Source organism: Maylandia zebra, linkage group LG13 (assembly GCF_041146795.1).
Source record: "Maylandia zebra isolate NMK-2024a linkage group LG13, Mzebra_GT3a, whole genome shotgun sequence".
NCBI classification, from domain to species: domain Eukaryota; kingdom Metazoa; phylum Chordata; class Actinopteri; order Cichliformes; family Cichlidae; genus Maylandia; species Maylandia zebra.
In genome coordinates, this window is record NC_135179.1 from 4,124,931 (window position 1) to 4,149,871 (window position 24,941).

The 24,941-nt window shown below is 46.2% G+C and overlaps 2 protein-coding genes across 6 annotated transcripts; both read left to right on the forward strand.

The window, feature by feature from the left end:
• The first annotated feature begins 4,913 nt into the window (after window positions 1–4,913).
• Window positions 4,914–10,466, forward strand: LOC143421753 (centrosomal protein of 170 kDa protein B-like). The gene is made up of 9 exons (XM_076891426.1): window positions 4,914–5,058; window positions 6,874–7,011; window positions 7,151–7,240; window positions 7,505–7,583; window positions 7,718–7,776; window positions 8,004–8,121; window positions 8,508–8,609; window positions 8,732–9,244; window positions 9,531–10,466. The coding sequence occupies exons 2-9, from the start codon at window positions 6,907–6,909 to the stop codon at window positions 10,367–10,369; spliced, it is 1,905 nt and encodes a 634-aa protein (XP_076747541.1). The 5' UTR covers window positions 4,914–5,058; window positions 6,874–6,906; the 3' UTR covers window positions 10,370–10,466.
• A 25-nt stretch (window positions 10,467–10,491) lies between these two features.
• LOC143421752 (inverted formin-2-like) lies at window positions 10,492–24,768 on the forward strand. Of its 5 annotated transcripts, XM_076891421.1 has the most exons (25): window positions 10,504–10,601; window positions 14,664–14,825; window positions 14,913–15,174; window positions 15,387–15,502; window positions 16,575–16,734; window positions 17,097–17,130; window positions 17,218–17,359; window positions 18,953–19,085; window positions 19,326–19,847; window positions 19,916–20,046; window positions 20,135–20,196; window positions 20,289–20,391; window positions 20,500–20,585; window positions 20,684–20,784; window positions 20,904–20,974; window positions 21,779–21,886; window positions 21,969–22,039; window positions 22,156–22,276; window positions 22,411–22,575; window positions 22,812–22,902; window positions 23,277–23,399; window positions 23,471–23,815; window positions 23,916–23,984; window positions 24,230–24,286; window positions 24,446–24,768. In XM_076891421.1, exons 2-24 carry the CDS (start codon window positions 14,697–14,699, stop codon window positions 24,283–24,285), a joined length of 3,201 nt encoding a protein of 1,066 aa, XP_076747536.1. In that variant the 5' UTR covers window positions 10,504–10,601; window positions 14,664–14,696; the 3' UTR covers window position 24,286; window positions 24,446–24,768. The 5 variants fall into 5 exon arrangements, with proteins under 5 accessions (XP_076747540.1, XP_076747538.1, XP_076747536.1 ...); XM_076891422.1 differs by lacking the exon at window positions 23,916–23,984 and having other exon boundaries at window positions 10,505–10,601; window positions 24,446–24,767; XM_076891424.1 differs by lacking the exon at window positions 19,326–19,847 and having other exon boundaries at window positions 10,506–10,601; window positions 24,446–24,767.
• The last annotated feature ends 173 nt before the right edge of the window (window positions 24,769–24,941 follow it).

Sequence of the window (24,941 nt, forward strand, 5' to 3'; positions counted from 1 at the left end):
CTATCCTAGCCTGGAGGGTTGCGATCTCAGGGATAATAGTAGATCAGCATGGGGTTTTGAGGCTCGTTTTATTTATTTATTTTTTTCCCTTTTTTTTTTTTCCTTCTCCCCCTCTTTCTTTTGGGGGGGGGGGGGGTTCCAGAGGTTGGGACATATTTTTTCTGCACCTGCATTTTGGTACCTGAATGGCAAGCTCGCAAAGTCATCTGCCTCTTCGTTTTATAACATGGAATGTTAAAGGTATAAATAATCCGGTTAAACGCACAAGGGTTTTTACTCATTTAAAATCACTGAGATCCGATGTTGTATATCTGCAGGAAACACACCTCCGATCAAGTGAACAAATTAAACTAAAAAAAACATGGGTAAGCCAAATATTTAGCTCAAAATTTGAGGATAGATCACGGGGTGTGGCTATTCTAATTAGGAAGGGGATTCCATTTATTCCACTATCAACTGTGGCGGATACCAGAGGGAGATATATTATTATACAGGGCAGGTTGTATGGGAAACAAGTCATTCTTGCTAATGTATATGGACCAAACTGGGACGACCCAAATTTTTATTGTACCTTTTTAAAACACCTGCCAGATTTAACAGAGTCCCATTTGATACTGGGTGGTGACTTTAACTGCGTACTTAATCCTCAACTTGACAGATCAAACCCAAAACCTGATAGCAAAATTTCAAAAGCGGGTAATGTTCTTAAATCCTTTATGCAATCTTATGCTTTTTTTGACCCCTGGAGGGACAAAAATCCTACATCTAAACAATTCTCATTTTTCTCACCAGTGCACCGGTCATACTCACGGATCGATTTTTTTTGTTGTAGATAGTAGAATTCTTCCCAAGGTTTTAGATTGCCAATACAACTCTATTGTTATCTCAGACCACAGTCCAGTACAATTAGATGTAAATTTTTATGAACGCTTAAGTCAAAAACCGGCCTGGCGACTTGATCCTTTACTCCTAACTAAAGACTCATTTAAAAAAAAAAGGTCTCTGAGCAAATACAGTTTTTCTTAGAGACAAATCAAACCCAAGGGATGAAAATGACTGTTGTATGGGAGGCATTAAAGGCCTATCTTAGAGGCCAGATAATTTCATATGTATCAAGGTTCAAGGTTCTTTATTTGTCACATGCATAGTTATACAAGTATAACACACAGTGAAATGTAGCCTGACACGCTCCTCGACATGTGCAAAAATTGGGGGGGGGGGGTGTAGAGGAAGAACATTATTTATTTATTTATATATATATATATATATATATATATATATATATATATATATATATATATATATTATACACACTGGGTGAATGTGCAGTAGTAGCAGCAAGCAGGTGAATTCTGTACATTAATATGAATAGACATCTGACTATTTTACAGGATAGACAATATAAACATATTTAAAATTAAAGGAATTGAAATGTACATTGTGCCTTGGTTTAGAGTGTCTGGAAGAGAGTCCTGTCTCAGTCAGTTATAGATGATGTGAGAGGGCGGGTGTGTGTGTTTAGGGCACGGATGGCTTGGGGATAGAAGCTCCTCTTGAGTCTCTCTGTCCTTGCCCGGAAGATGCGGAACCTTCTACCAGATTGCAGAAGTTGGAACAGTTTGTTGCCAGGATGGGACGGGTCCTTCAGTATCTGCGCTGCTCTAGTCCGGCATCTCCTGGTGTAGGTGTCCTGAAGCGGGGGGAGAGCAATCCTGCAGCAGCGTTCTGCTGTACGGATCACTCTCTGGAGAGCTTTTTGGTCCTTCACACAGCTGTTCCCGAACCACGATGTCATGTTCTGTGTGAGGATGCTCTCCACAGCGCCTCATTTCAAAAAAAGAAATACTTACAACAAATGAACAACCTAGCCAACAGTATAAAAGAGATTGACTGCTTATATGCAGAAAATCCAACACCAGACCTCTATAAGAGAAAATTATTACTAAATTCAGAATACAAAATTCGGTCCATTCAGCAAACAGAACGTTTATTTTTCAAATCAAGGCAAAAGTTCTATGAACATGGGGAAAGAGCCGGAAAACTTTTGGCACATCAAATTAAGCAATCCATATCAGCTAACACGATTTCTGAAATCTGTAAAACCTCTGGAGAAAAGACGTCTGATCCGAAAACCATTAATGACCAGTTTAAAATGTTCTATTCCAATCTTTATACCTCAGATCCGGTTGATGAAAAAAAGATTGCTGAAACGCTTGATAGATTACCGATTCCACAAATATCGGTAAATGACAGAACAGAAATTGATAGAGAGATAACCATTAGTGAAATTGTCGAAGTAATTAAATCAATGCAAAGTAATAAGGCACCATTTTCTGGTCCTGAAAAAAAAAAAAAAAAAGGCGATCGAAATGACTGTTGGTGCCAATCTTTAGTCCATCTAAAGGCCTAATTATAATAACAATTGAATATTACCTCAAATGTTTTTTTTGGAAAATATTCAAGTTTTATGTTTTTTGGGGCAAAAAAAGCAGTGCGCTCATGTGACGAAACCGGGATATAAAGGGTTAAAATCCGCGAAATGTAATTAAAACTTGACATGAATATTTCAAGGAGAAGTAGGTCTAAAAGATTGACTAATTTAAAGTAGAAAAAAATATTGATATATAACATTTTTAGAGCACTTTTGGGGCGGGACAATTTTTGGTCCCGAGGTTCACGAAAGGATGGGATTTTGAGATTCTACCAAGGGTTAAAAGGGAAACACAATCATAAAGAACGAGGAAGCAGCAAGGATTCTGGGCGGAGCTTCCTGTGACTGACTGATCTAACCCTCGCTCACCTCTCAGTGGCGCCGAAGTGACTGCGTCCATTTGTGATGTCAGCAAGGTTTCTGTGTGCACTTCCTGTCAGGTCGAGGCGCTGCACTGTCTCTGAGCTCAGGTGGTCTGATGTGGGTGGGGCTCAGAAAGCACAGCAAATAAACTCTTTCCAGGTTAATGCCACCTGCCTGCTCACCTGGTTTCTTGCAAAAGACCTTTTAGATTAAAAGCCTCACATTGTTCCCGTGCAGGTGTTCAGGTTTTAGACTTTTCTGTTCTTATTGTTGATTAAAGTTCGCTGAGACTTTTACTGTTAGAATAAATGTTGTTCTAGCTCTTTGATGAGTCCTGTTTTTTGTTTGTTTGTTTGCTAAAGTACCGAACGGGACAGAAAAACAATCAGAATTGTCTGAGGGCCAGGAAAGATGCCCAACGGGTTTATTTCTTCAAGTGGAGAAAACGTGTCAATGTGATATTGGTCCACTTGATTGATCTTTATCATTATTATTATTATTTATTTATTTATTTTAAGTTATTAAAAATTGGACAGACAATTAGACAGAAAAGGGGGAAAGAAAAACAGAGGGGATCGGGGGACAGTAAGAGAAGACACTGAGAAAATCCATTGGGTCACCTGTTAACAGAAGAAAAAAGAAAACAAACAACAAGAGAACAACACAAAACAGAGGTCAAAGCAACAACCTATCTACGTGTAAGTAACAGTAAATACTAAATATTGAATGTTGAGCAGCACGCAAGATCAACAGCGCACGATATGCTTTAAGGTAGCAGCCAAGGAAGATATAGTTTGTGTCTGTGAGCACCCATGTGTACAACCCCCAGACCCAGGAGATGTTACCCTTTTCCCTGGGGTGGAGGCAAGCAGCCCGCAGCCACAGGGAGGCCAAGCGTCCTGATGGTGTACAGAGAACAGGGGTTGTGAAGACCCCATACCTCACTCCGCTTGCTCATATGTCGTGTTGCTGCGTGCTCTTCTAAGCGAGCAGCTCCTGTGCTCACCTGACGGTCACCTGCACCAAGGAGCTGCTGTGATTGACGGAGCAGCAGCTCTCCGAGAACCAACATGTTGGACTTTCAGTTCCAGGTTTTGAGCCACAAAGTACTCATTGCCATATGCAGTAATCTGATTGGTCAAATCTGAGCCTGTTTAGAAAAAATAACTCCCAGATGCATCCACCCATGATGGATGTTTCTTTTTCAATCACTATGTGCTAAAAGACCTCCCTGCACTGAATCATACTTGTTATCAATCTCTGGCTCTCTTTCACAGCATGTCTTTTGTACTGTCTTCCTTCTCTCACCCTAACCAGTCGCGGCAGATGGCCGCCCTCTCACTGAGCCTGGTTCTGCTGGAGGTTTCTTCCTGTTAAAAGGGAGTTTTTCCCTCCCACTGTCGCTAAAGTGCTTGCTCATAGGAGGTCATATGACTGCTGGGTTATTGTAAGGTCTACCTTACAATATAAAGCGCCTTGAGCTTGTATAAATAAAACTGAATTAGTGTACACCCCCCCAACATACACACACGCACGCACACAGCGCAGGTAAGCAGCTGAGTCACATGTGAGGTAGACTCTTCATCTGCAGCTCACAGACGGTCACACGCAGAGCCATGAACCGGAGACGTGCACGTGCTTATTTACTTTTTTTTCTTTTTCTTTTTTTTTTTTTTTTACAATAGATGACGTCATCATCCTCATCCCCGTGTCAGCGTTGCGGTGACGTCACGCAAAACCGGCGCTTCCCGTACTGAAGCGACGGCGCTCCAAATCATGTGACCTCTGCCCGGCGCACGCTGAGCTGATCGATCAGAAGAATCTGTGCTGATTACCGATGAGCGGGTCTTCCGAAAACCCTCACACTGCCGAGCGCGCGACCGGAAACCGACCCGCCTTCACAATAAGAGTAGGCCGAGGGCAGCCGTTCCGTCACGGTCACACCTGCAGTCAGGTGTGCTGTGACGAAGTTACTCGCGTGGTCACACTTTTTACTCGTACATGAGTTATCCTCCATCATCGCTCCTCAGCAGACCAACGCTGAGGGGGCCGTGCTTTTCCGTGCTCAAGTCTTACAGTATGTAAAAGGGACTCTGAGCTGCTCTCCGGTTTAAGTCTTGCTGGATCATGCAGGTCTGACTTGCCACTTACACAGCCATTCGACTCAGTCGTGTGAGGTGTGCACCGCTGGATTGGCTCAGCACACACCATCCCTATCGGTACAATCTGCAGAATCCTGCCTACCACGTGACTTTAGCCAGCAGGTGAACCACTGTTTCATTTTAATCAATGGCTAGTTTTGTGTGAACAAAAACAACATGAAAATTCAGTCTGACTCACCGAAATTACAACATAGTGCCTCTGAGTCTAACTACTGACCACTGCCAAGCCAAATGTATGATAACAGAGCTCCACAGCGCCCTCTGCTGTGGCAGTACCAGGTAATTTGACAGCCAGCCCCGGTGTGCCTGCCTCAGACTCGGTCGGTGCTGCAGTGGACTGTAATATTCTATTTTTTCTAATAAAACCTGTTCGAACCTCACTGGGCATGTTATCAGGTGCGGGCTTTAATTGTGAAGGTCTCGGCAGCTCTTCCGGTGCGGTGGTCGCTGTCGCGGTGCGTGTTGACGCAGCGGGTGCGTCAGGAGGAGATGTTGTAGAGCATCATCGGAGCCGAGCCGCCCCAGTCCGTGTGAGTCCGGATAACGGGACCCGCTCATGCTCTGCCCCCCCCGCAGCACGCCAGCCCCAGATCCAAGAAGCGAAGAGCAGCGGGGAAGAGCCCGGAGGTAAGAGAGGGGGAGGGCAGGGCGTGGAGGAGGAGAGCCTGTCTGTCATCTGTCTGTAACTCCCCCACCCTTCACACACACACGTCTGTCGGAACCGGACAGGAGGAGCAGCTCTGGGCAGCAGCCACCGAGAGGCGCTGAGGCCTGGAGAGATGCTGCTGAAGAGCCGCTCCTCTCCTCCAGCATCAGCTCAGTGTCTGTGGTTGTCTGTGTGTATGTGCATCTGAGTGTGTGTTGTCCACACTTGTCCACATCATGAGCAGTTTTCTTCACTGGTTCTATGCCGTGATGAAAAACAGGAAGATCCCCCCTCCCTTCCCCAGACTTTTTACCTATGGAACCCTTTGGAGTGAGCCGTCCAATCACCTCTGACCTCCTGAGAAGGGCAGAGCTTCACAGAGTGAGCTCCAGAGTGGATGTGAAGTCTCAGTGACTGATGGAGGAGCTGATCTACTCCATGTGTGCCCGTGTGTCAGCCTCTGATTGGACAGAGCGTCTGTGGCACTGCTGTCTGTGCTGCAGAGGAGCTTCATCTATCCTTCAGCTGTGTCTGCAAGAGCTCCTGCATACAAAACCCAGTGCTCAAACTCCAAACTCTCACTTCATCTGTTCGTGTGGTTCACACAAAAGTATTGACAGTACTGATGATACTGCAGTATATGTGCAGAAAAACACTAAAACTGAAGTTTTAATGTCAGTGACTCTCACCTGTGCGAGTGTGTGTGTGAGATCATGTGGTCATTTGACAGTTGGATATTTCCTGTTAGAAATAGGAAATATCTTTAACCCCTTCCCAGGAAACAGAATCATCTCTGAGCCGTTATTTCAAATTAGAAGTTTTATAAAGCGCTCGTGTTTTATTTTCTGCTGGTCAGTGCTTTAGTTCAACTTTTAACTCTAAAGATGAAATGAACAGTTGATTTGCTCATGCTCTGTGTTTTTAATAAATATCACATATTTGACTGCATGACCCCGTTTCTGTGCCGAACCTCTGTAATCAGAGCACTGTGAATAAAAATGTCTGTAGGAGTTCATTCAGTGCTTAATTGAAAGTTGAAGGTGTTTGAACCTCAGACTCAGGCTGGTGTGGACAACCTGCAGGTCCTTTTGGACCTGACTACACACCTGCAGGTGCCTCAGCTGTCAGGATTCAAACACACACAAATCAGTAAGAGCAGGATCGTCTGAAATGACTCATTTTGTCTGATTAAATATTTAAAATCTGTCACGGTGGCACAACAGGCCCGCACAAACCCACCTGTATCACCTGCCTCTGTCTTCATTTCCCAGGATGCTCTGGGGTTTCTCAGCAGGCCTGTGAAGATGAGTGTGACATCATGGTTCCTGGTAAGCAGTTCGGGGACTCGACACCGCCTCCCCCGAGAGATGATTTTTGTGGGCCGAGAGGACTGCGAGCTGATGCTTCAGGTGAGGCTGACCTGTGCAGGTGTTCGGGTTAGTAGAAATTGCCTCCCTCTAGGTTGGTCTGAAAAAGGAAGTTGTAATGGTGTCTTGTTTGAGTCGCAGTGAAAGTAAGCAAAAAGAGTTGTATGTGTGTGTGTCTCAGTCTCGCAGTGTGGACAAACAGCACGCTGTCATCAACTACAACCCGACCACTGATGAACACCTGGTGAAGGACCTGGGCAGCCTCAATGGGGTGAGCCATACACAACATATCAGTACATTATCATAGGTATCCACCAATCAGCAGCAAACACAGGTGGGGGGTGGTGATGCCTAAAGTCACAGGTTACAGTACAAAGATTTTTTTTTTTTTTTATTAACTTAAAAAAATTTAATTCCACTTTAATTTAAACAGGCAAGAACTGTAAAATCACAAAAGAGTGAAAACCTTCAGAGTGGACTTCAGCATCATAATCAGAAACTTTCACCTGGACGTTTGTTTGTTTGTTTCCTGCAGACATTTGTAAACGACCTTCGGATTCCTGATCAGACCTACATCACCCTCAAACTGTCCGACATCATCCGCTTCGGATACGATATCCTTCAGACGCACACACGCACTGTTTGTGTGCGTGTCTGTGCGCGCCTGTGTGTTTCTGTGTGTGTGTGTGTGTGTGTGTGTGTGTGTGTGTGTGTGATAATTTTAATATTTTTCTGAGCTGTTGTTCACATTCTCACGTCTACGTTCTGGAGAAAAGTCAACACAAAGTCCCAGAGGAGGCCCTAAAGGTTGGTGTTTGTGGGTGTGTGTTTTCTATTGTACAAATTACTGCATAGAGGGTGTTATTTAATTTCCTTGTTTAACTGCATTTAGTTTGCATTTCCAAAACTACTCAGAGCGTCATGAATTTCTCATGACTACACACAGCATGTACAGTACCGTGAGCACATGCAGTACCGTGAGTACATGCAATTTGCAGTACCTTGAGTACGTTTGCCTCGTTCTTCTGTTTCAGCATGAGAAGTACAGCAGTCAGCTGCAGATGAGCCTAAAGCCTTCAGAGGGGAAGAAGAGTGACGTGGATGAGCGGGCGAGAGGCGAGAAAGCGCAGAGTACCAAGAGCCTCGCACAGGGTAACAATAATACAGCAACAGTACTGGCAGTAAATATACTGTGTATCAAATGTACTCCTAACAATACTGGGCGTAATACAAGCAATAACACAAAATTTTGACATCACACAGGGTCAAAAATATACTGCACTGTACAAAACATAATGTAACACAAAACCCTGCACCAGAAAGCCTGGTGCAGGGTTAAAAAGTACTGGATCAGGTGTCTGGCCGCTGTGTGTTCCTGTACGCAGATGATGTGTTGCTGTTTGTTCTGATGTATTTTTTACTATAAATCTGCTCGTTCAGGAAAATGTTTTAGTAACAAACCAGAAAGTCGTTTGTTCACGCTCCTCGGGACACTTTGATTGGTCGGCAATTTCACCTATCACACGTTTCTGTGACAGAGGCGCCGGTGTGTCGGCCCACTCCTTTGTATGGCCAGCCTTCCTGGTGGGGAGAGGAGGATTATGGGAGTAAAGTCCAAACCAGCGATGAGCCACATTCAGGTACGCACACCTTAATAAAGTGGAGGAGTGCAGTAAACTGGTGCTGTATAAATAAAGCTAAATTGAGCTGATGGTGCGTTATTGATGATGTTGGTGAGATGTCATCTCTTTGCCTCTGTCAGATGTTCAGAAAGACGCTCCCTCTGCAGATCCAGAATTTTCTGCATCGCTGTCAGACTGTCAGCCAAAGTCCGCCTTCCCTTCGTACCACCGTGAGCCGAGCTACTTTGAGATCCCCACCAAGGACTTCCAGCACCCTAAGTCCTCAGGCGCGGAGCTCCATGAGATCCCCACCAAGGACACTGACACGCCCCCGGCCCCACCCTCACTTCCCACTCCGACTCCGCCTGTCGTTCAGAGCCATGCCTCCTTTACCATTGAGTTTGATGATTGCATGCCTGGGAAGATCAAGATTAAAGACCACATCACCAAGTTCTCCACTCGCCAGAGGAAGCTGCAGGCTACACCCACCAAGACAGCCATCATGGCCACACCTGCAGAGGTGATGTCAGCAGAGAGCAAGGTGGCTGACTGGCTGGTCCACAGTGATGTAAGCATGATGAAGAGACGCCCACCGTCTGAAGACGTTTACAGCACCAAGAGTGACCTCGCCATGAACATCAAGACCCTGAAAGGTCAGAGTTGCACCTGTGTTCCGGACCATACCTGTGTTACCTGTTTGTCATTCACAGGTAATCGGGGATTATGCTTCCTGCTGGTGATAAAACCTGTCCAGCACTTCATTGTTAACAATTTATTGACACACGGTCCCTGAATCTTCTGATATTTCTCTGATTTTACTGACCCCACTAAACTTCTGTCTTTGTTTGAGGCTATCAAAGCTTCAGTCATACACTTGTGACCATTGAGCTTCAAAGTTCAAAAGCTAGTACTCACTGACATCTTTATTCCTGTCTTTAGGTCACCACCATGAGGATGGGACCCAGAGTGACTCAGAGGACCCAGTTCTCAAAGGAAGGGGTAAATCCCACCACTCGGTCCGCACTGAGCACTCTATGCAATCAGAGCTGTCCCAGGCGTCGCAGCAGGTCATCCAATCAGGCCAGTCCATCCATAGTCAGCTACACCAACCACTGCAGTATGCTCCACCCAGACCGGCCTCTGCCTCACCCGTAGCCCCTGAGAGGCCCCTGTCCCAGAGTCCTCCTAAAGCTCTGTCACCCACCGAATTTCCCAAACAGGCGCCCCCCGAGCACCTCACTCAGCAAGCTTTCATCATTGAGTTCTTTGATGACAACCCACGCAAGAAGCGCTCTCAGTCCTTCACCCACAACCCCGCCCATGCTGACTCGTACTCCACACTCAGAGCCAAGTTGGAGCGGCGGAAAGGCGGCGAGAGGCCGGCATCTGTGCACGGCCACATCCCTCCCACACAGCAGGTGACGGTTCCTCTGAAGAGTCAGAGCCATGGCGGCCCTCAGAGGTCAAGCTCTCTGAAGAGAGAAAAGACTGAGGGGGAGGCGGCTTCGTCGGCTTCCTCGTCTCGCTCCTCATCGGGCATCATCATCCGTATGCTGTATGATAATGATGTAACCGTTGTGTTCCTGCCTATAACACATATGTGGCACACACGTACTACACATTTACAGCGTCTAGCAAAAACATCCACAATGATGACAATATCTGAACTAAAAACAGAAACATCAGTGTGGCTAAATATACACAGCAAAAACTGGAGTGTTAAAATTTCAGGGTTAAAGATGTTAGAGTTGATTTCCACTCTCAAAGTGTCATTTTAACACATTCTGATTCAAATAGTGTTCAGTGTTGGAGTTATTAAACAGTGTTATTCAAGTCCAAGCAAATGAACTCTGAAGAGAGTTATTTAACTTGGCAGGCCCCTGGGCTTCTGCCCAGGTAAACCCGTGGATCAATAAATAGTTTGCTCTGCCGGGCCGATTTTCCATGTGCTTCTGCTGGTTACACCGTGGTGGATGCCTGCCGTACTCATTGGAGTATTTTACACAAACGGTAAGTTATTCAAACTTATATAAAATTCACGGTATTCTATCGGCGCAGTGAGGTTTTCTTGATGTTTCTTGGTGTTCGGTTGCTGAAAACGAGCTTTAATAGAGGAGGAGATGTGTCGAAAATTCTATTTAGCCTCCAATGCTAATGTTAAAACCCCTGGAGGGCCTTGGGTCGATTTGTGGCTATTTTTGGCTATTTTCAAATTTTGATTACCTGCCATTTGCACAGTGTTGAATGGAATATAGCGAAAGTCTGCAAAAAAAAGTTTGGTCACATTTACTGTTAAAATTTCAGTATGACTTCCGGAAATTAGCTTCAGTGGCTAAGCTAGCGATAAACTTACGCTATTAATCCTAGGATCGATTTGTGCCCCATTGAAACCCTTTATAAACGCTATTTTTCACTGCAGGATTTATACCGTTAACATCTGGGTGATGGCTTAGGTTTCGTTTTTGTTTTGGAGAAGAGGCCTTAGAATTGTAATTTTTTTATTTGTCCACCGGGTGGTGCCCTTGCTCCACATTTGACCCGGGGCTGGAAAACAGCGGGCTGCTTAAAGAGACCTGCGGGGAATGAAGCGTCATTTCCGGCGTGCTGCAGCGGCTTCGCCCGCTGATCGTGCGGGAGCATTTTTGGGTCCCTAGGACCATGAGAGGGTGCTTTTTTTTTTTTTTTTTTTTAGTCAACAGGAAATGACGTATTTGTTGTCACGTGGTATCGGACGTGTGGGCTGGAAAAAGCAGTCCCCGGTGATCGTGCCCCGGTGATCGTCGCGACTTACCCCGGCAACATGCACTTATTTCGGCCTAGAGGAGGAGCATTTGCCGCCTGGAGACCATTTTCTGGTCCTGAAAAAAAATAAAAGGCGATCGAAATGACTGTTTGTGCCAATCTTTAGTCCATCTAAAGGCCTAATTATAATAACAATCAAATATTACTTCAAATGTTTTTTTGGGAAAATATTTAGTTTTTTAGTTTTTTTTTTAGTTTTTTTGTAATTTAAAGGGTTAAAACAACGAAAATATAATTAAAACTTTATATGAATATTTCAGGGAGAAGTAGTTTTAAAAGACTGACCAATTTAAAGTGAAAAAAAAAATTAATATTTAATATTTTTATTGCACTTTTTGGGCGTGGTCGATAGTGTGCATTTTATGAAATGCGCTCCTGGAAAAAAAATAAAAGGCGATCGAAATGACTCTTGGTGCCAATCTTTAGTCCATCCAAAGGCCTAATTATAATAACAATTGAATATTACCTCAAATGTTTTTTTTGGAAAATATTCAAGTTTTTTGTTTTTTGGGGCAAAAAAAGCAGTGCGCTCATGTGACGAAACCGGGATATAAAGGGTTAAAATCCGCGAAATGTAATTAAAACTTGACATGAATATTTCAAGGAGAAGTAGGTCTAAAAGATTGGCTAATTTAAAGTGGAAAAAAATATTAATATATAAATTTTTTATAGCACTTTTTTGGGCGTGGTCGATTTGTGGCTCTAAGACCAATAGTGTATGCATTTTTCTAAGATCCTCCAGGGGTTTTAATGTTGCAGTCTTTTTACTCGTGAGTGACGGTAGACACTGCACGTGGAAGCGCCGCGCCACGTTCAGCTTTTTCCCTGTTCACACAGACACGTCTTTCTCTGCGCCAGTTCATGAGCGTTTTTGCTTCTCTGTTTATTCAGAGCAATTTTTTCACAATTGATAAGTAAATAACATCCCAAAATAATTGAAGAGAGCTTGTTTTAGTCACTCCTGCTTTTACTTTGACATCGTCAAAGGCTTTTACTTTGGAAGTCAAAATCAGAATGACTTGATATTGATATGGTATCACTGTGGGGCTGTATACTGTTGATCTAAAGTGGAATTATCCTGTTGAAACATGAATTTTTCATTTAAGAGCATTTTGAAATCGTTAAAAGAGTAGGTCGTATATGGACAATTTGAAAAGGCTTTTATTTTGGAAGGCAAAATAAGATGGCCTTGATAGTGACAGGGCACAATTAGGGTACAAGGCTGTGTCATATAGATCTAACATTAGAGTTTGAAAAAAAAAAAAAAAGCCTAAATTATATGTTATTATGTTCTTAACATACCTGTTAATTCACTCGAAGTTGGCTTTTATTTTGAAATCCGGTTTCCACATCCATTCCGTAATACTTTGAATACACAGGGAACGTAAAACAAACTGGAGGCTGGCTTGACACAAGTGACAGATTCCAGGTAAGTTTGTGTGATGAGCTTCTTCTGTTCCCGGTGAAATACACCTGTACCTGTGGGAGCAGCGGAGCGGCTGAAGCTGCTCCGTCCTCCGGCCGGTGTTGCTGAGCCGAACCCACCACAGCACCGAGTGAACTGAAGCTCAGACACTAAATTCGATTAATTTTGAAGGGAGTCCGGTTTGGCAGGCACAGCTCGACCTGTCAGCGGTTTTTAGCCACAACTGTGTTTAAACTTTTGAACCTTTGAATCGGAGCATGCGGGTCTGCTCTTATCCAATCACTGTATTGATCCATCAGCACTGAGATCAATGCATTTGTTCTTCTGTGAGGGTGTACCACTGACAGATATGCGCATGTGTACAGTGAAAGGTCTGTTTAAGTTGTTAAATGATGACAAACACCTGAGCTTCAGGTTTAAAGGATCATCCCTCAGTTTTTCCCGATACTGGAACAACTAGTGCTGAGTTTGTTTGCTGGTCCTTCTCTGAAGACTGAAACCTGCTGCTGCTGCTGAGGAGCATTTGTTTCCGTGGTTAAAGTTCTGCTGCCGGGCGTGAGGAGGAGGCCACAGTTTAACCAAGCGATGAAGCATCTGTCCAAAAAGAGGAAGAGTCTTTATCCTGAGCTCATCTGCTGAGAAGGAATTTCTCCCCCCAGTCAGTCTGTCTTCACTCACACACACACCCACACACACCTTTACAGGTGAATTTCCTGCCTGTGTTTCTGCTGGTTTACACAGTCAGTGCTCACTTTATTAGGACCATGTTGCAGTGAGTCTGAAAGTTTCATGGTTGTGTTTAATATTCTGAAGCTTTACTGACGCAGGAAGGCTGGCTGGATGGGGGGGGGATTCAAATGCCCCGGGGGAGATTTGAATCCAGGCCTCTGGAAACACCCTTTGACCATGTGACTGACCTACTCCACCTTTCAAGTTTAAAGTTCAGGTTTTCTCACAGCGGCGCGTTAATGTGGCGAGCGTGCTCAGCTGTCAGGACATGCACACGCACTGAATACCAGAAATACCACATAGCTGACATATTTCACCCACCACGCTGTGACGTGCAGTCACTCTTCTTCACTGATGAAGACTCTGCAACACACTGAGTGCAGGATTCACGTAGCCTTCAGTCTGATTCATTCACTTTCCAAATCACAGCCACGATAGCTGTGAGCGCTTCGTGTTTATTTTTCTGTTACTGGAGCCAATCATGTGCTTTATTATCAGTCTGTTAATCAGCTGATCCTTCAGCCTGATTCACTGCATTCTTCTTCTTTTTCTCTGTTTCTTGTTATTCATGCATTCCACAGAGTGCCTTTGTCCTGTCTTCCTTCCCTCTCCCAAACTGGTCTGAGCCTGGCTCTGCTGGAGGTTTCTTCCTGTTAAAATTGAGGTTTTCCTTGCCACTGTCACAAAACTTCTTACTCATATGGTTGTTGAGAGTACAAAGACAGTACAGCATCTCAAGGTGACTGTTGTTGTGATTTGGAGCTTTGATTCGGAGCTGAATAAAACCAAGTTAAAACTGGTCCACATCAGAAGTGTACTCGAGCTGTCAGTCAGGAACATAATTCAAATAATAATTTATGACACAACTAAAGCCAAATGGAGTCCAATCACAGTAAAGGACTCTGACCTCCTGAGCAGATAAAGGCGTCCACTGGAGGAGCTCAGTTTGTGACTCAGAGATGTGTTAATGAATGTGAAACTGTGAGCCCGAGGCAGGCTGACACGGGCGTGATGTCATCGCTTGTGTCAGGTCTGCTTGTCATGGACGTTAAAAAGATGATGATGTCATTGATTGTTTGTGATTGATTACCTGTATCTGTTTTAACCCTCGTCAGCTCAAACATCGGTAAAACCTTTAGCCTGTCATCATGGCAACCAGTACCAAATGGGGGGCGGTAAAGGACCAGTTGACCAGAGGCCCCGCCACAGTCACTGACGGCAAGGTGGAGGCCAATCTGGAGAACGCTGACCCCGAGCTCTGCATCCGACTGCTGCAGGTAGGAAAGAAGCAGAACCTCAGGAGTCCTGCAGGGGAAGGAGAGGGCGTCTCACAGCTCTGACCGATGGTCACTCTGCCCCTCCAGGTTCCCACAGTGGTGAACTACTCGGGTCTGCAGCGGCGGCTGGAGGTGAGTAATCAGTCATGGATGGTGCAGTTCCTTGAACTACAGGGTTTGGACCTCCTGCTGGAGGCGCTGGAGGCTCTGTCGGGCCGCGGCTGCGCCCACATCGCCGATGCTCTGCTGCAGCTCACCTGCGTCAGCTGTGTCCGGACCATCATGAACTCGTCCGCAGGGCTGCATTTCATCCTGGACAACGAGGGCTACATCAGGATGCTGGCTCAAGGTGGGTGGAGGACCAGAAAGTTAGAATGAAGCAGATCTGCCTTAAAACCACCTTAAAATCATATTTACACGCTACCCTGAGCAACAGGTAGACTCAGGTGGCTGTTCCAGCCTAAGCTAAGCAGGTAGCCGGTGTACCTGTGAGGTGAAGATGACGACTCAGAGTCATTACTTATGAAAGCGGTAACTCCACCTCCTCCTATATGCCCTCAGCTCTCGACACGTCCAATGTCATGGTGAAGATGCAGCTGTTCCAGCTGCTGGCTGCTCTTGCCGTCTTCGACCCTCGGGGACACCACCTCGTCTTCGATGCACTCGACAACTACAAGGTATGCTCATGTCCTCGTCCACTTCCTCCTCTCTCCTTATTTCCTTCCTGTCCTTCCTTTTTTCCTTTTTTCCCTTCCTTCTCGGTCTCCTCTGAGGTGATTTGTGATTTCATGAGATCAGTTTAAGTAATCTGAACTCTGCCTCACGATGGCAGTCAGGACAGTTGGCGCTCAGTCATATAAACAGTTAAATGTTGCTGTAGGTCCAGGTCACTTTCAGAGGCTCTCTTGGCTGATTTCATTTGTTTAGAGGGGCATGTTTACCTGCTTGATGGACGAACCAACAGATGTCGCATGAGCTGGATGGGGAGACATGAGCAGGCCATTTGGGTCGGTTTGAAAAGCTTTATCGGCAGGACGTTAGCAAAAGGAAGTGCGAGTCAGTTTCACTTAGTTTCAAGGCTAACATGACAAGCAGAACAGCTCAAACTGAAAGCCACTGGCTGATTACCTAAGTCAGCAGAGAGCTCACAAAGCTCCACCACAGCTCCTCGCTGCCAGGTGAGAGCAACGACGACGTGGTCTGTGTACCATCAGGGCGTAACTGCAGATACACCATAACAAACAGCTGAACCTCAGACGCTGCAGATCTTATCGTCCCCGCCCAGCCTGTTCTCACAGGCTCTGAACTTACAGCATGGAATCATGGGATACCACACGTGTGCACACACACACTCGTTTTATTATCTTAGTGAGGACATCTCATTGACATAACCCTTTCCCTAGCTGCTTACCCTAACCATCAAAAATGAATGCCTAACCCTAACCATAACCTAACTGTAACCCTGACACTAAAACCACATTTTGAGCCTCAGACACGTCTTCAAACTTGTGGGGATGGGCACTTTGTCCCCATAAGGGCTGTTGGTCCCCACAAGTATAGTGGCATGCCAATTTTCTGTCCTCACAAAGATGTCTAAACATAACATGTACACACACACGCACAGACACAGTTATTAGGAGTGTTTAATCATCACACTTCAGTCAGACTGAAGCAGGAAGTTGTGTTTAATGAAGGTGTAAACGAACCGTGTCCGTCCTCTGACCTGTCACTTCCTGCGTCTGTATTCAGAGCCTGAAGAAGCAGCAGTATCGCTTCAGCGTGATCATGAATGAGCTTCACGCCACCGACAACATCCTCTACATGGTGACGCTGCTAAGTATGGTCAACGTCCTCGTGCTGCAGGAGGAGGAGCTGAGGAGAAGGCACCGGGTGCGGCAGGAGTTCATCGGTAAAACGAACTGTTTATCACCAATCTGACATCACCCCTGACATCATCATCATGATGTCATTGCTGACATCACTGCTTTCATCATGTTGTAGGGTCTTTACCTCACAACAGAAAGACCTTGATGTGACTGTTGTTGTGATTTGGCGATGTATAAATAAAGTTGAATTAAACTGTTATCAGAGTTATGTGTAGGAGGAGCTTGATATCTGTCACAGTGTGACATCACATCCCTGTACGGAGGCTTTCCTGGAGTCAGGTCTCGCTGAGGGCTCGAGTGTCAGACCCTCAGAGGTCGTCATGGTGTGAGTGTGTCCTGCTGCTTGACCAAAATAAGAAGTGATATATATGTCTGTGATTTTTAGGTCTGCAGCTGCTGAACCTGCTCCCCAGGCTCAGGTACTGGCTTCATTCTCACTTTGCTTACATCAGTTATTAATCAATAATCAGTCGTGTTTCCAATCAGTTTCCTGCCTGTGTGTGCAGGGAGACGCAGGACAAGGACCTGAACATCCAGTGTGACGTGTTTGAAGACTCTCTGTCGGAGGACATGGAGGAGATGGAGAGGCTGTACGGAGGGATTGATATGAGCAGCCACCAGCAGGTCTTCACAATGCTCTACACCATGGTAACCACAGTTTAAAGAGTGATGCGACTCAAGCTGGAACGTTTAAACCAATGTTTCCCAACCACTGTGCCGCGGCACAAAGGTGTGCCGTGGAAGATTATCTTATTCCACCCAATTGGTACTCTAAGCCCAGCGGTCCCCAACCCCCGGGCCTCGGACCGGTACCGGTCCGTGAGTCGTTTGGTACCGGGCCGCGAGAGTAGAGGCTCAGGCGTGAAATGTTTAGTTTTCAGGGTTTTTATCGGTTGTCAGAGTTATTTTGTTATCGTTTTTATCGTTAACTCGGTTTCCCTGGGTCTTTTCACGTGTGTTATGAATAAATCTTCTTTTTTTCGGTACCGGTACTAGTTTTATTTTGTTGTATTTATCCGCGACACCTTAAAGGCCGGTCCGTGAAAATATTGTCGGGCATAAACCGGTCCGTGGCGCAAAAAAGGTTGGAGACCGCTGGTCTAAGCAATCGGCTTGAGTAATGGGCAGAACAATTACATTATCTTCCACTAGAGGGGAGTACAACTACCTGCTCTAATTAAATTGGTTGCCGACAGATACATCTAAACAAACTGAACCAATTCTGCTATACATGGTGCGCGGGGAAAAATTATCAATATGCTTTTTGTGACATTTTTGTTTGGTAGTATGTTGTGTTATTTTTCTAACGTGAAATATGTACCGTGGCTCCAAAAGATTGGGAAACACTGGTTTAAACTACAGAACCCAACACTGCCACCTTCAGAGCGATTGGCGCAGCATCTGTGAAAGTGACACTGCTGGTAGTTCTCTTTTCAATGATAGAAATGTAAGGAGACAGACGCTATGTTCACACTGCAGTCGAAAGCGCATCAAATCCGATTCTTTTTTTTTTTTTTCTTTTTTTGACCCTATGCGACCCATCTATCCGACCATGGTGTGACAGTGTGAACGGAACAAATCCGATATTTTCAAATCTGATCTGGGTCACTTTCGTATGTGGTGCTGAATCCAATACATATCCGATGTTTTAGAATGCGACTGCTGTTTGATGGTCACGTCGCATTAAATCCGTCTTGTACGTCACTGACACAAGACGGACGCCAATTATCAGCGCCGCAGAAGCGCCAGAGAAGACATCGCGAACGCTTCCGGCCATCCAGTGTAGATGTTAGTGAAACTGTTGGGAAGACAACGTGAACATTTTATTTGTACTGTATAATCTGCAGATTTTGACAGAAATCTGCAACTATCCTTTGAAGCAGTGCTCCTCTAAAACAGCAATAAGGATCATTATTAGGTTATCTACATTATTATGTAAATAACAAAATAACTTAAAGCAAAATTGGGAAACGTAAAGTCCGAAGTCTTTATATTAAGGGCCATCAGTCAAACAATATTATTTGCTCTGGGTCTAAACAGAGCGCGTTGTGGGTGACGTCTTCTTTTGCGCATGCGGCCGCTTCGAGGGTTCACACTAGAGCGCGTTTGCTGTCCCATTTTATTTGTAGTGTGAACGAGCAGACAAAAAAATCGGATTTGATCAAAAAATTGGAATTGAGCATTAAGACCTGCAGTGTGAACGTAGCCAAAATAACCTGTCCTGACCCTCTCTGCGTTCAGGTGTCCAGCCATCCATCCTCCGTGCAGCTGCTGTCCATCCTTCAGGCCTTGTTGCTGGTGGGTCCGGACAGAGCTGAGGTCTGGTGTGCTCTGGAGCTGCTGATGGATCGAGCCACCCTGCTGGCTCAGGATGGTAAGTATGAGGGTGCATCCAACAGCAGATCACTGGGTCCAGCTCTGATTCCGCCTCTTTGTAGAAGTGTCCTCTCTATATAAACGATGACCCCTGTAAAGAGTCCCTTAAGGTTCAGATGCAGGCCCTGTTTTATGTCAGTTTGTATAAATGACAGCAGGCAGAGTATGATCAAAGCTGAGGGCATTTCACAGGATCAGGCGAAGGTGAATTCATCGGCTCTGTTTTTCTTGATCGCAGCTGAGGTAGACTCTGCAGATCACCTGCTGGAGAAGCTCCTCCCCCGAAAGACTTACTCAGCCAATCTTACCATCGACAGGGCGGTCCAGACTAGACTACCAGACAGTCCTCCCAGCCAATCAGAGGCACTCACCAAAGATGCTCCGACAGCCCCCACTGCAGCAGCACTGCCTCCGGCTCTTCCCACTTCCTATGCCCCCCCTCTTCCTCCTCCCTTACCCGGTGCTATGACTCTTCCCCTTCCACCCCCTCCACTGCCGCCCACACCCTTGCCTGGTGCTATGGCTCCTCTCCCTCCACCCCCTCCACCCCCACCCTTACCTGGTGCTATGGCTCCTCCACCCTTACCTGGTGCTGGACCTCCACTCCCCCCCTCTCCTCCAGGTGACATCAGAGCTGAGACAGTTCAAAGTCTGGGCAGGTTATATAGCAGCTCCGCTCCTAATTCAAGCCACACCCCCTGCCCAACACTGCGGATGAAGAAGCTGAACTGGCAGAAACTTCCATCCAGACTGGTGTCAGGTGAGGCCTGGTGTTGGCCCAGGTCAGGTGCAGGATTCATCCAAGCTGACGTCACTCTGTGTCCACAGGCCACGAGTCTCTGTGGACGTCAACATCTTTGGACTCCATGGAGCCAGATTACTGCAGCATCGAGCACCTCTTCAGTCTCCCTCCGACTGAGACCAAGACCAGAACCAAGTCAAAGACGGAGCCCAAAGAGGTGCCGCAGCTTTCTCTGTCTTCACCTTACAGGTGTGGCGTTACACGTTTTACCTTTTTCACATCCACATGTTCAATTCTGTCCACAGGTGTCCTTCATCGACGCCAAGAAGAGCCTTAACCTCAACATCTTCCTCAAGCACTTCAAATGGTGACTGTTCTTTTTCTGAGTCTTGCAGCCAATAAAAACACCTGTGCTGTGACATCACCATCCCTGTATCACCTGACCTGTCTCACCTGCAGTTCCCACGAGGACTTTGTGGATCTCATCCGAAGAGGAGACCGATCAAAGTTTGATGTTGAGGCCCTGAAACAGTTCATCAAACTCCTCCCAGAGAAACATGAGGTCAGAGCAGAGGTCACCTGCGCTTCACCTGTTCTCCACCTGTCTCTCACCTGTGCTTCAGTTGTCCTTCACCTGTACTTGACCTGTATCTCATCTTTCCCTCCTCAGGTAGGGAACCTGAAGTCTCATCTGGCAGAGCAGGACAAGTTGGCATCAGCAGATCAGTTTTACCTGCAGCTCATTGATCTGCCCAGGTGTGAGGACAGCGCCAGCTGCAGCACACATCAAGCACAGATAAATAAGCACAGCTCACCACAGGTCCACTCACTTGCTGTGTGTGTGTGTGTTGCAGTTACTCTCTGAGGATTGAGTGTATGTTGCTGTGTGAGGAGAGCAGCTGTGTGTTGGAGACTATGAGGCTCAGAGCTGAGCTGCTGGACCGCGCCTGCCAGAGTGTGTATATACATGACAAACACACAGCAGCTACACAACAAACACACTGGCTGCACACGCACGTTTGGCTGCTGTGGTGGTGATCTTGTTTCTGTTTGTGTGTGTTGTTTTGTGTGCAGGTGTGAAGGAGAGCGCTCGGCTGCCAGTCTTCTGTAAACTAATCCTGAGTGTCGGAAACTTTCTCAACTATGTGAGAATCTTTTTTTTACTCCTTGTAATCTGATTACTTTGTGTGGCATGCTCAGTGACGGTCCTAAAGCAGTTCTCTTCCCGAAGACTCAAACCACACAAACAAACTCTTCCATCTATATGACTGAGCGATATTTTTGTTTTATTAAAAATTTGAACATAACTCAACACAAACTCTTGTGAAGGACACAAAGTCAAAGACTTCCAAGCAGAGCGCATCGGCCAGCACAACACAGAGTTTGGGTCCTTTACGCTAAGCGAGACAGGTGGAGAACAAGCTAGCGGTCAGTGTGCCGCATCCTATGCGAAAGGGCCTTAAGTTCTTGGCTAGTTTAGCATCAACATGCTGTCTGTGCAGATGTTAGCAGTATAATGCAGCTGTTTATGTCCTGGATGCTGGTTCCACTGCACCATGATGCTTGTCCTTTCGTGCAAGAAAAATAAGTCATGTCCGTGTCTCTGCTGTGGAGTGGGCCTCTAGCAACTGCTGGACTTCACCTCAGCTAACTGGAGCCTCTGATGAAGTTTTTATGAAGTTATCTAAGCAGTAATATCACAGCTGTGAGGTTGATTGCACTAACAGTTCGTCCGAGGAGTGTTTTGTTTGTTTTTTTTGTTTTTATTTGTTTGCACATTCAGGCAGGTGTGACTCAGCACCAACTATTAGCTCAGCACAAATCTACCAACAGACTGTCTACCAAGACAGTTCATTTAGTTGCCAAATCATAAATCAGTCTGTTATTTAGCTGAAATAAAATGTAAAGGCTGGTAGTCTGATTTAGTCATGTGATGTATGGTCCATCAGGGAACTCACACGGGGAATGCTGAAGGCTTTAAGATCAGCACTCTGCTCAAACTGACCGAAACCAAAGCCAACAAGTCGAGAGTCACGCTGCTGCACCACATCCTGCAGGTAATGCTGGGAATACTACGAATACTGGGGAATACTGCAGTATTCTCATAATAATTCAGTTGCTGCTGTTTGTGACCCTTAGGAGGCTGAAGAGAATCACCCCGACCTGCTCAACCTGCCCGATGACCTGGAGATCTGTGCAAAGGCTGCTGGGTAAACACATATAGGAGTTCAGTCACGTACAGACTGCTGGGTGGAGTCTGTGACGTGGTAGCTCAGGTGTTTCGCCTGCAGCGGTGTTAAATGTTGCCCTCTGACTCCACCTGCAGGCTCAGCTTGGACTCTATTCAGTCTGAAACAAAGACTCTAAACAAACGGCTGAAAAACTCAGAGAGGAGCGTTTCCTCCTCATCTGACGACATGAAGGAGCAGTACCTGTCCACCATACAGGTGAGTCACTCAGGATGAGGCTGTCACCTTTACGGGCAGATAAATCCAGTCTGTACACTCACTGACACCGTTTTAGTGGGACAGACCTGCTGTTCCAGGTGAACTTACCTGTTGTTCTTATGTGGTGTTACCAGGAGAGCCTGCAGGCTGTTGAGCAGCTGCAACTCCTGCTGTCATCTGTGGAGGAGCAGAGGAAGCACCTGTCCGCCTACCTCTGTGAGGACAGCAGCAGCTTCTCCCTCGAAGAGCTCTTCAGCACCATCAAGGCATTCAGAGACCTCTTCCTTCGAACCCTCAAGGTCAGCGCCAATCGCAGTGCGGCTCAGTCTGCAGGACTCATACCCTGCCGCACGTTTGCATGTGTCATTTAAACTATGTCTCAGCCAGCCAATCGGCTCTGACTTGAACCGTGACAAAGTGTGGTAGCTGCCACACATTAGTCCTGTTTCCCTGTAAATGTTAAGCTCCGCCCTCTCTGGGGGGCCGGTTAGCCTGCTGAAGTTTGAACTGTGTGTTCCTTTTATTCTTCGATCAGGAGAACGAAGGTCACAGGGAGCAGGAGAAGAGGAGGAAGAGGTTGGAGGAAGGGAGGAAACTGAGAGAAGAAGCCCCCACCAGAAAGATCAGTAAGTCAGACACCATTATTTCACCTTAAATCCTCCCTCCTTAAATGGAGAGACAGGTGAGGGACACCTGTCTCTCCAGGTGTGGCAGGTGAAGGACAGGTCAAGTGCAAGTGGAGAACAGGTGAGACATGTGAAGGGCCGGTGACGGACAGGTCGAGAATCAATAGCTGACATCAGCAACATTTTTCTGCAACAGTTTATCAGCAGCTGAATATTTAAAGGAAATGATGTGACAGCATCAGGACGAGAAGAAAGTTTGTAAAGATTAAATGCTGCTGTACCTGTGAGGCTGTCAGGTGATGCAGTGACAGCTTTCACCTGTTGTTTGTGACACGTGCGCTAAGCTCACAGGGGAACGTGTGTCTGTGCTGCAGTTAGGACAGACATGGCCAATTGGGACGAAGGATGCACCGTCGACAACCTGCTGGCCGAGATCAGGAAGGGCTGCAGGCTGAGGAAGACAAGCCCACGGGCAGAGCCGGACGGTGGGGTCGAAGGTGAGAGCCCGGCAGGACTTCTGCAGACTTTCTTGTCACTACTGCTCGTTTGATCAAGTTCTCCTTTTCAGGTCACCCCGGGGTCACGCAGATGTCACCGGCCCAAGATAAGCCAGATTTTCCCGAGAAGCCTCGGGAGGAGGTCCGGACTCCCACACATCCACCTGCTGGAACCAGACCAGAACCGGAGCCAGCAGAGCCAGACAGAGCTGCCTCAGAGCTCCAGGCCCTCTGTGAACGCCCCGCAGCTGAGGTCCAGGGTCCGGAGTCTGAAGTGGACACCAGACCGGCGCAGCAGGAAGTCCAGCACACAGCTAGTCAGCAGGATGTGACCCAGGTCAACAGGAGCAAAGATCCTAACCCGGAAGATTCTGCTCCCCGGAACGCATCAAACACCTTAGACACCAGCCCAGCAGGTAGAGTGAGGCGCTGTGCTCTCTGCTTCAGGCTTTGAGCACGCTCAGTGCTGCTGTTTGTTTCTGAAACATGGAAATTTTAATGCTTCCTGTCCCACAGCCCACCCACACAGATCAAGTTGTGTTCAGTGTTTGCAGCAGAGTGACGGAGACTCGGCCGCAGATTACAGTTGAGTGGAGTCGAGATTGCCATACCATGGTGATGTAGCCGGGTCAGTCTGGCTGTTGTGATGTAGCTCTGAGTCTATGAGGTCACTTCCTGTTCCTGAACATTAGTGTTTCCTGTGACATGGTGAGCTGAGGCTCAGGCTGTAAGGTCTCATCAAGACGATGATAGAACATCCTTTAGTGTTGATGATGAAATAAGCTTTATATCTAGAAACCGACCAATCGTATCCTCTCTTTGATCTCCAGAAGGCCACACAGGAAGAAAGCGTTTGAAGAAAAAGAAAAAATGCATCCTTCAGTGAGGTGAGCTCACCTGCAGCTGTGCATAAATCCACGTCAGCGGCGATTCACTGCTGTCCTTCACTCTAAAGCATTTCATTGGTCGAAATGTTTTTATGTTGTGGGATTTAAGGTCTTTTTTTAAATATCATTTATTATTTTATTCTTCTTCTATGGTTCCAGGTACATGGGTCAGGACTTGTTTCTGTGGCGACAGGACTGGACCTGCAGGAGAACAAAGTGTTTAAAACCCTCTGTAGAACCTGGGACCATTTCGTGGCCTTTGCGTTTTTTAATTCCACACCATTTCCACTGTGTTTAATGGAGTATAGCCAAATTTTCAAACATGTATTTTTTTTCCCATTTTATTTTAAAATTTCAGTCTGAGTTTTTTAAATGAGCTTAAATGGCTGAATAAAAGGCATACATCCACTATCGAACCTCGTGGCCGATTTCTGCCCCTTGAAACCCATTATAAACGCTATTTGTCACTGCAAATTAATTACGGTCAAAGGGATCGTCGATGTTTAAGTTTCATTTTCATTTTGGAGGAGGCCTTAGAGTTGTAATTTTTTTATTTGTCCACCGGGTGGCGCCCTTGCTTCACATTTGACCCCTGCTGGAAAACAGCGGGCTGCTTAAACAGACCTGCGGGGAATGAAGCCTGATTCCCGGCGTG

Bases quoted from the DNA above. Each gene is read 5' to 3' on its own strand.
- LOC143421753 (XM_076891426.1), top strand. From the start codon at position 6,907: ATGAGTGTGACATCATGGTTCCTGGTAAGCAGTTCGGGGACTCGACAC. The intron at 7,241-7,504 runs GTGAGCCATACA...TGTTTCCTGCAG, and splicing joins ACCTGGGCAGCCTCAATGGG to ACATTTGTAAACGACCTTCG. The intron at 8,122-8,507 runs GTAACAATAATA...TTTCTGTGACAG, and splicing joins TACCAAGAGCCTCGCACAGG to AGGCGCCGGTGTGTCGGCCC.
- LOC143421752 (XM_076891421.1), top strand. From the start codon at position 14,697: ATGGCAACCAGTACCAAATGGGGGGCGGTAAAGGACCAGTTGACCAGA. The intron at 15,503-16,574 runs GTATGCTCATGT...GTCTGTATTCAG, and splicing joins ATGCACTCGACAACTACAAG to AGCCTGAAGAAGCAGCAGTA. The intron at 20,197-20,288 runs GTGACTGTTCTT...TCTCACCTGCAG, and splicing joins TTCCTCAAGCACTTCAAATG to TTCCCACGAGGACTTTGTGG.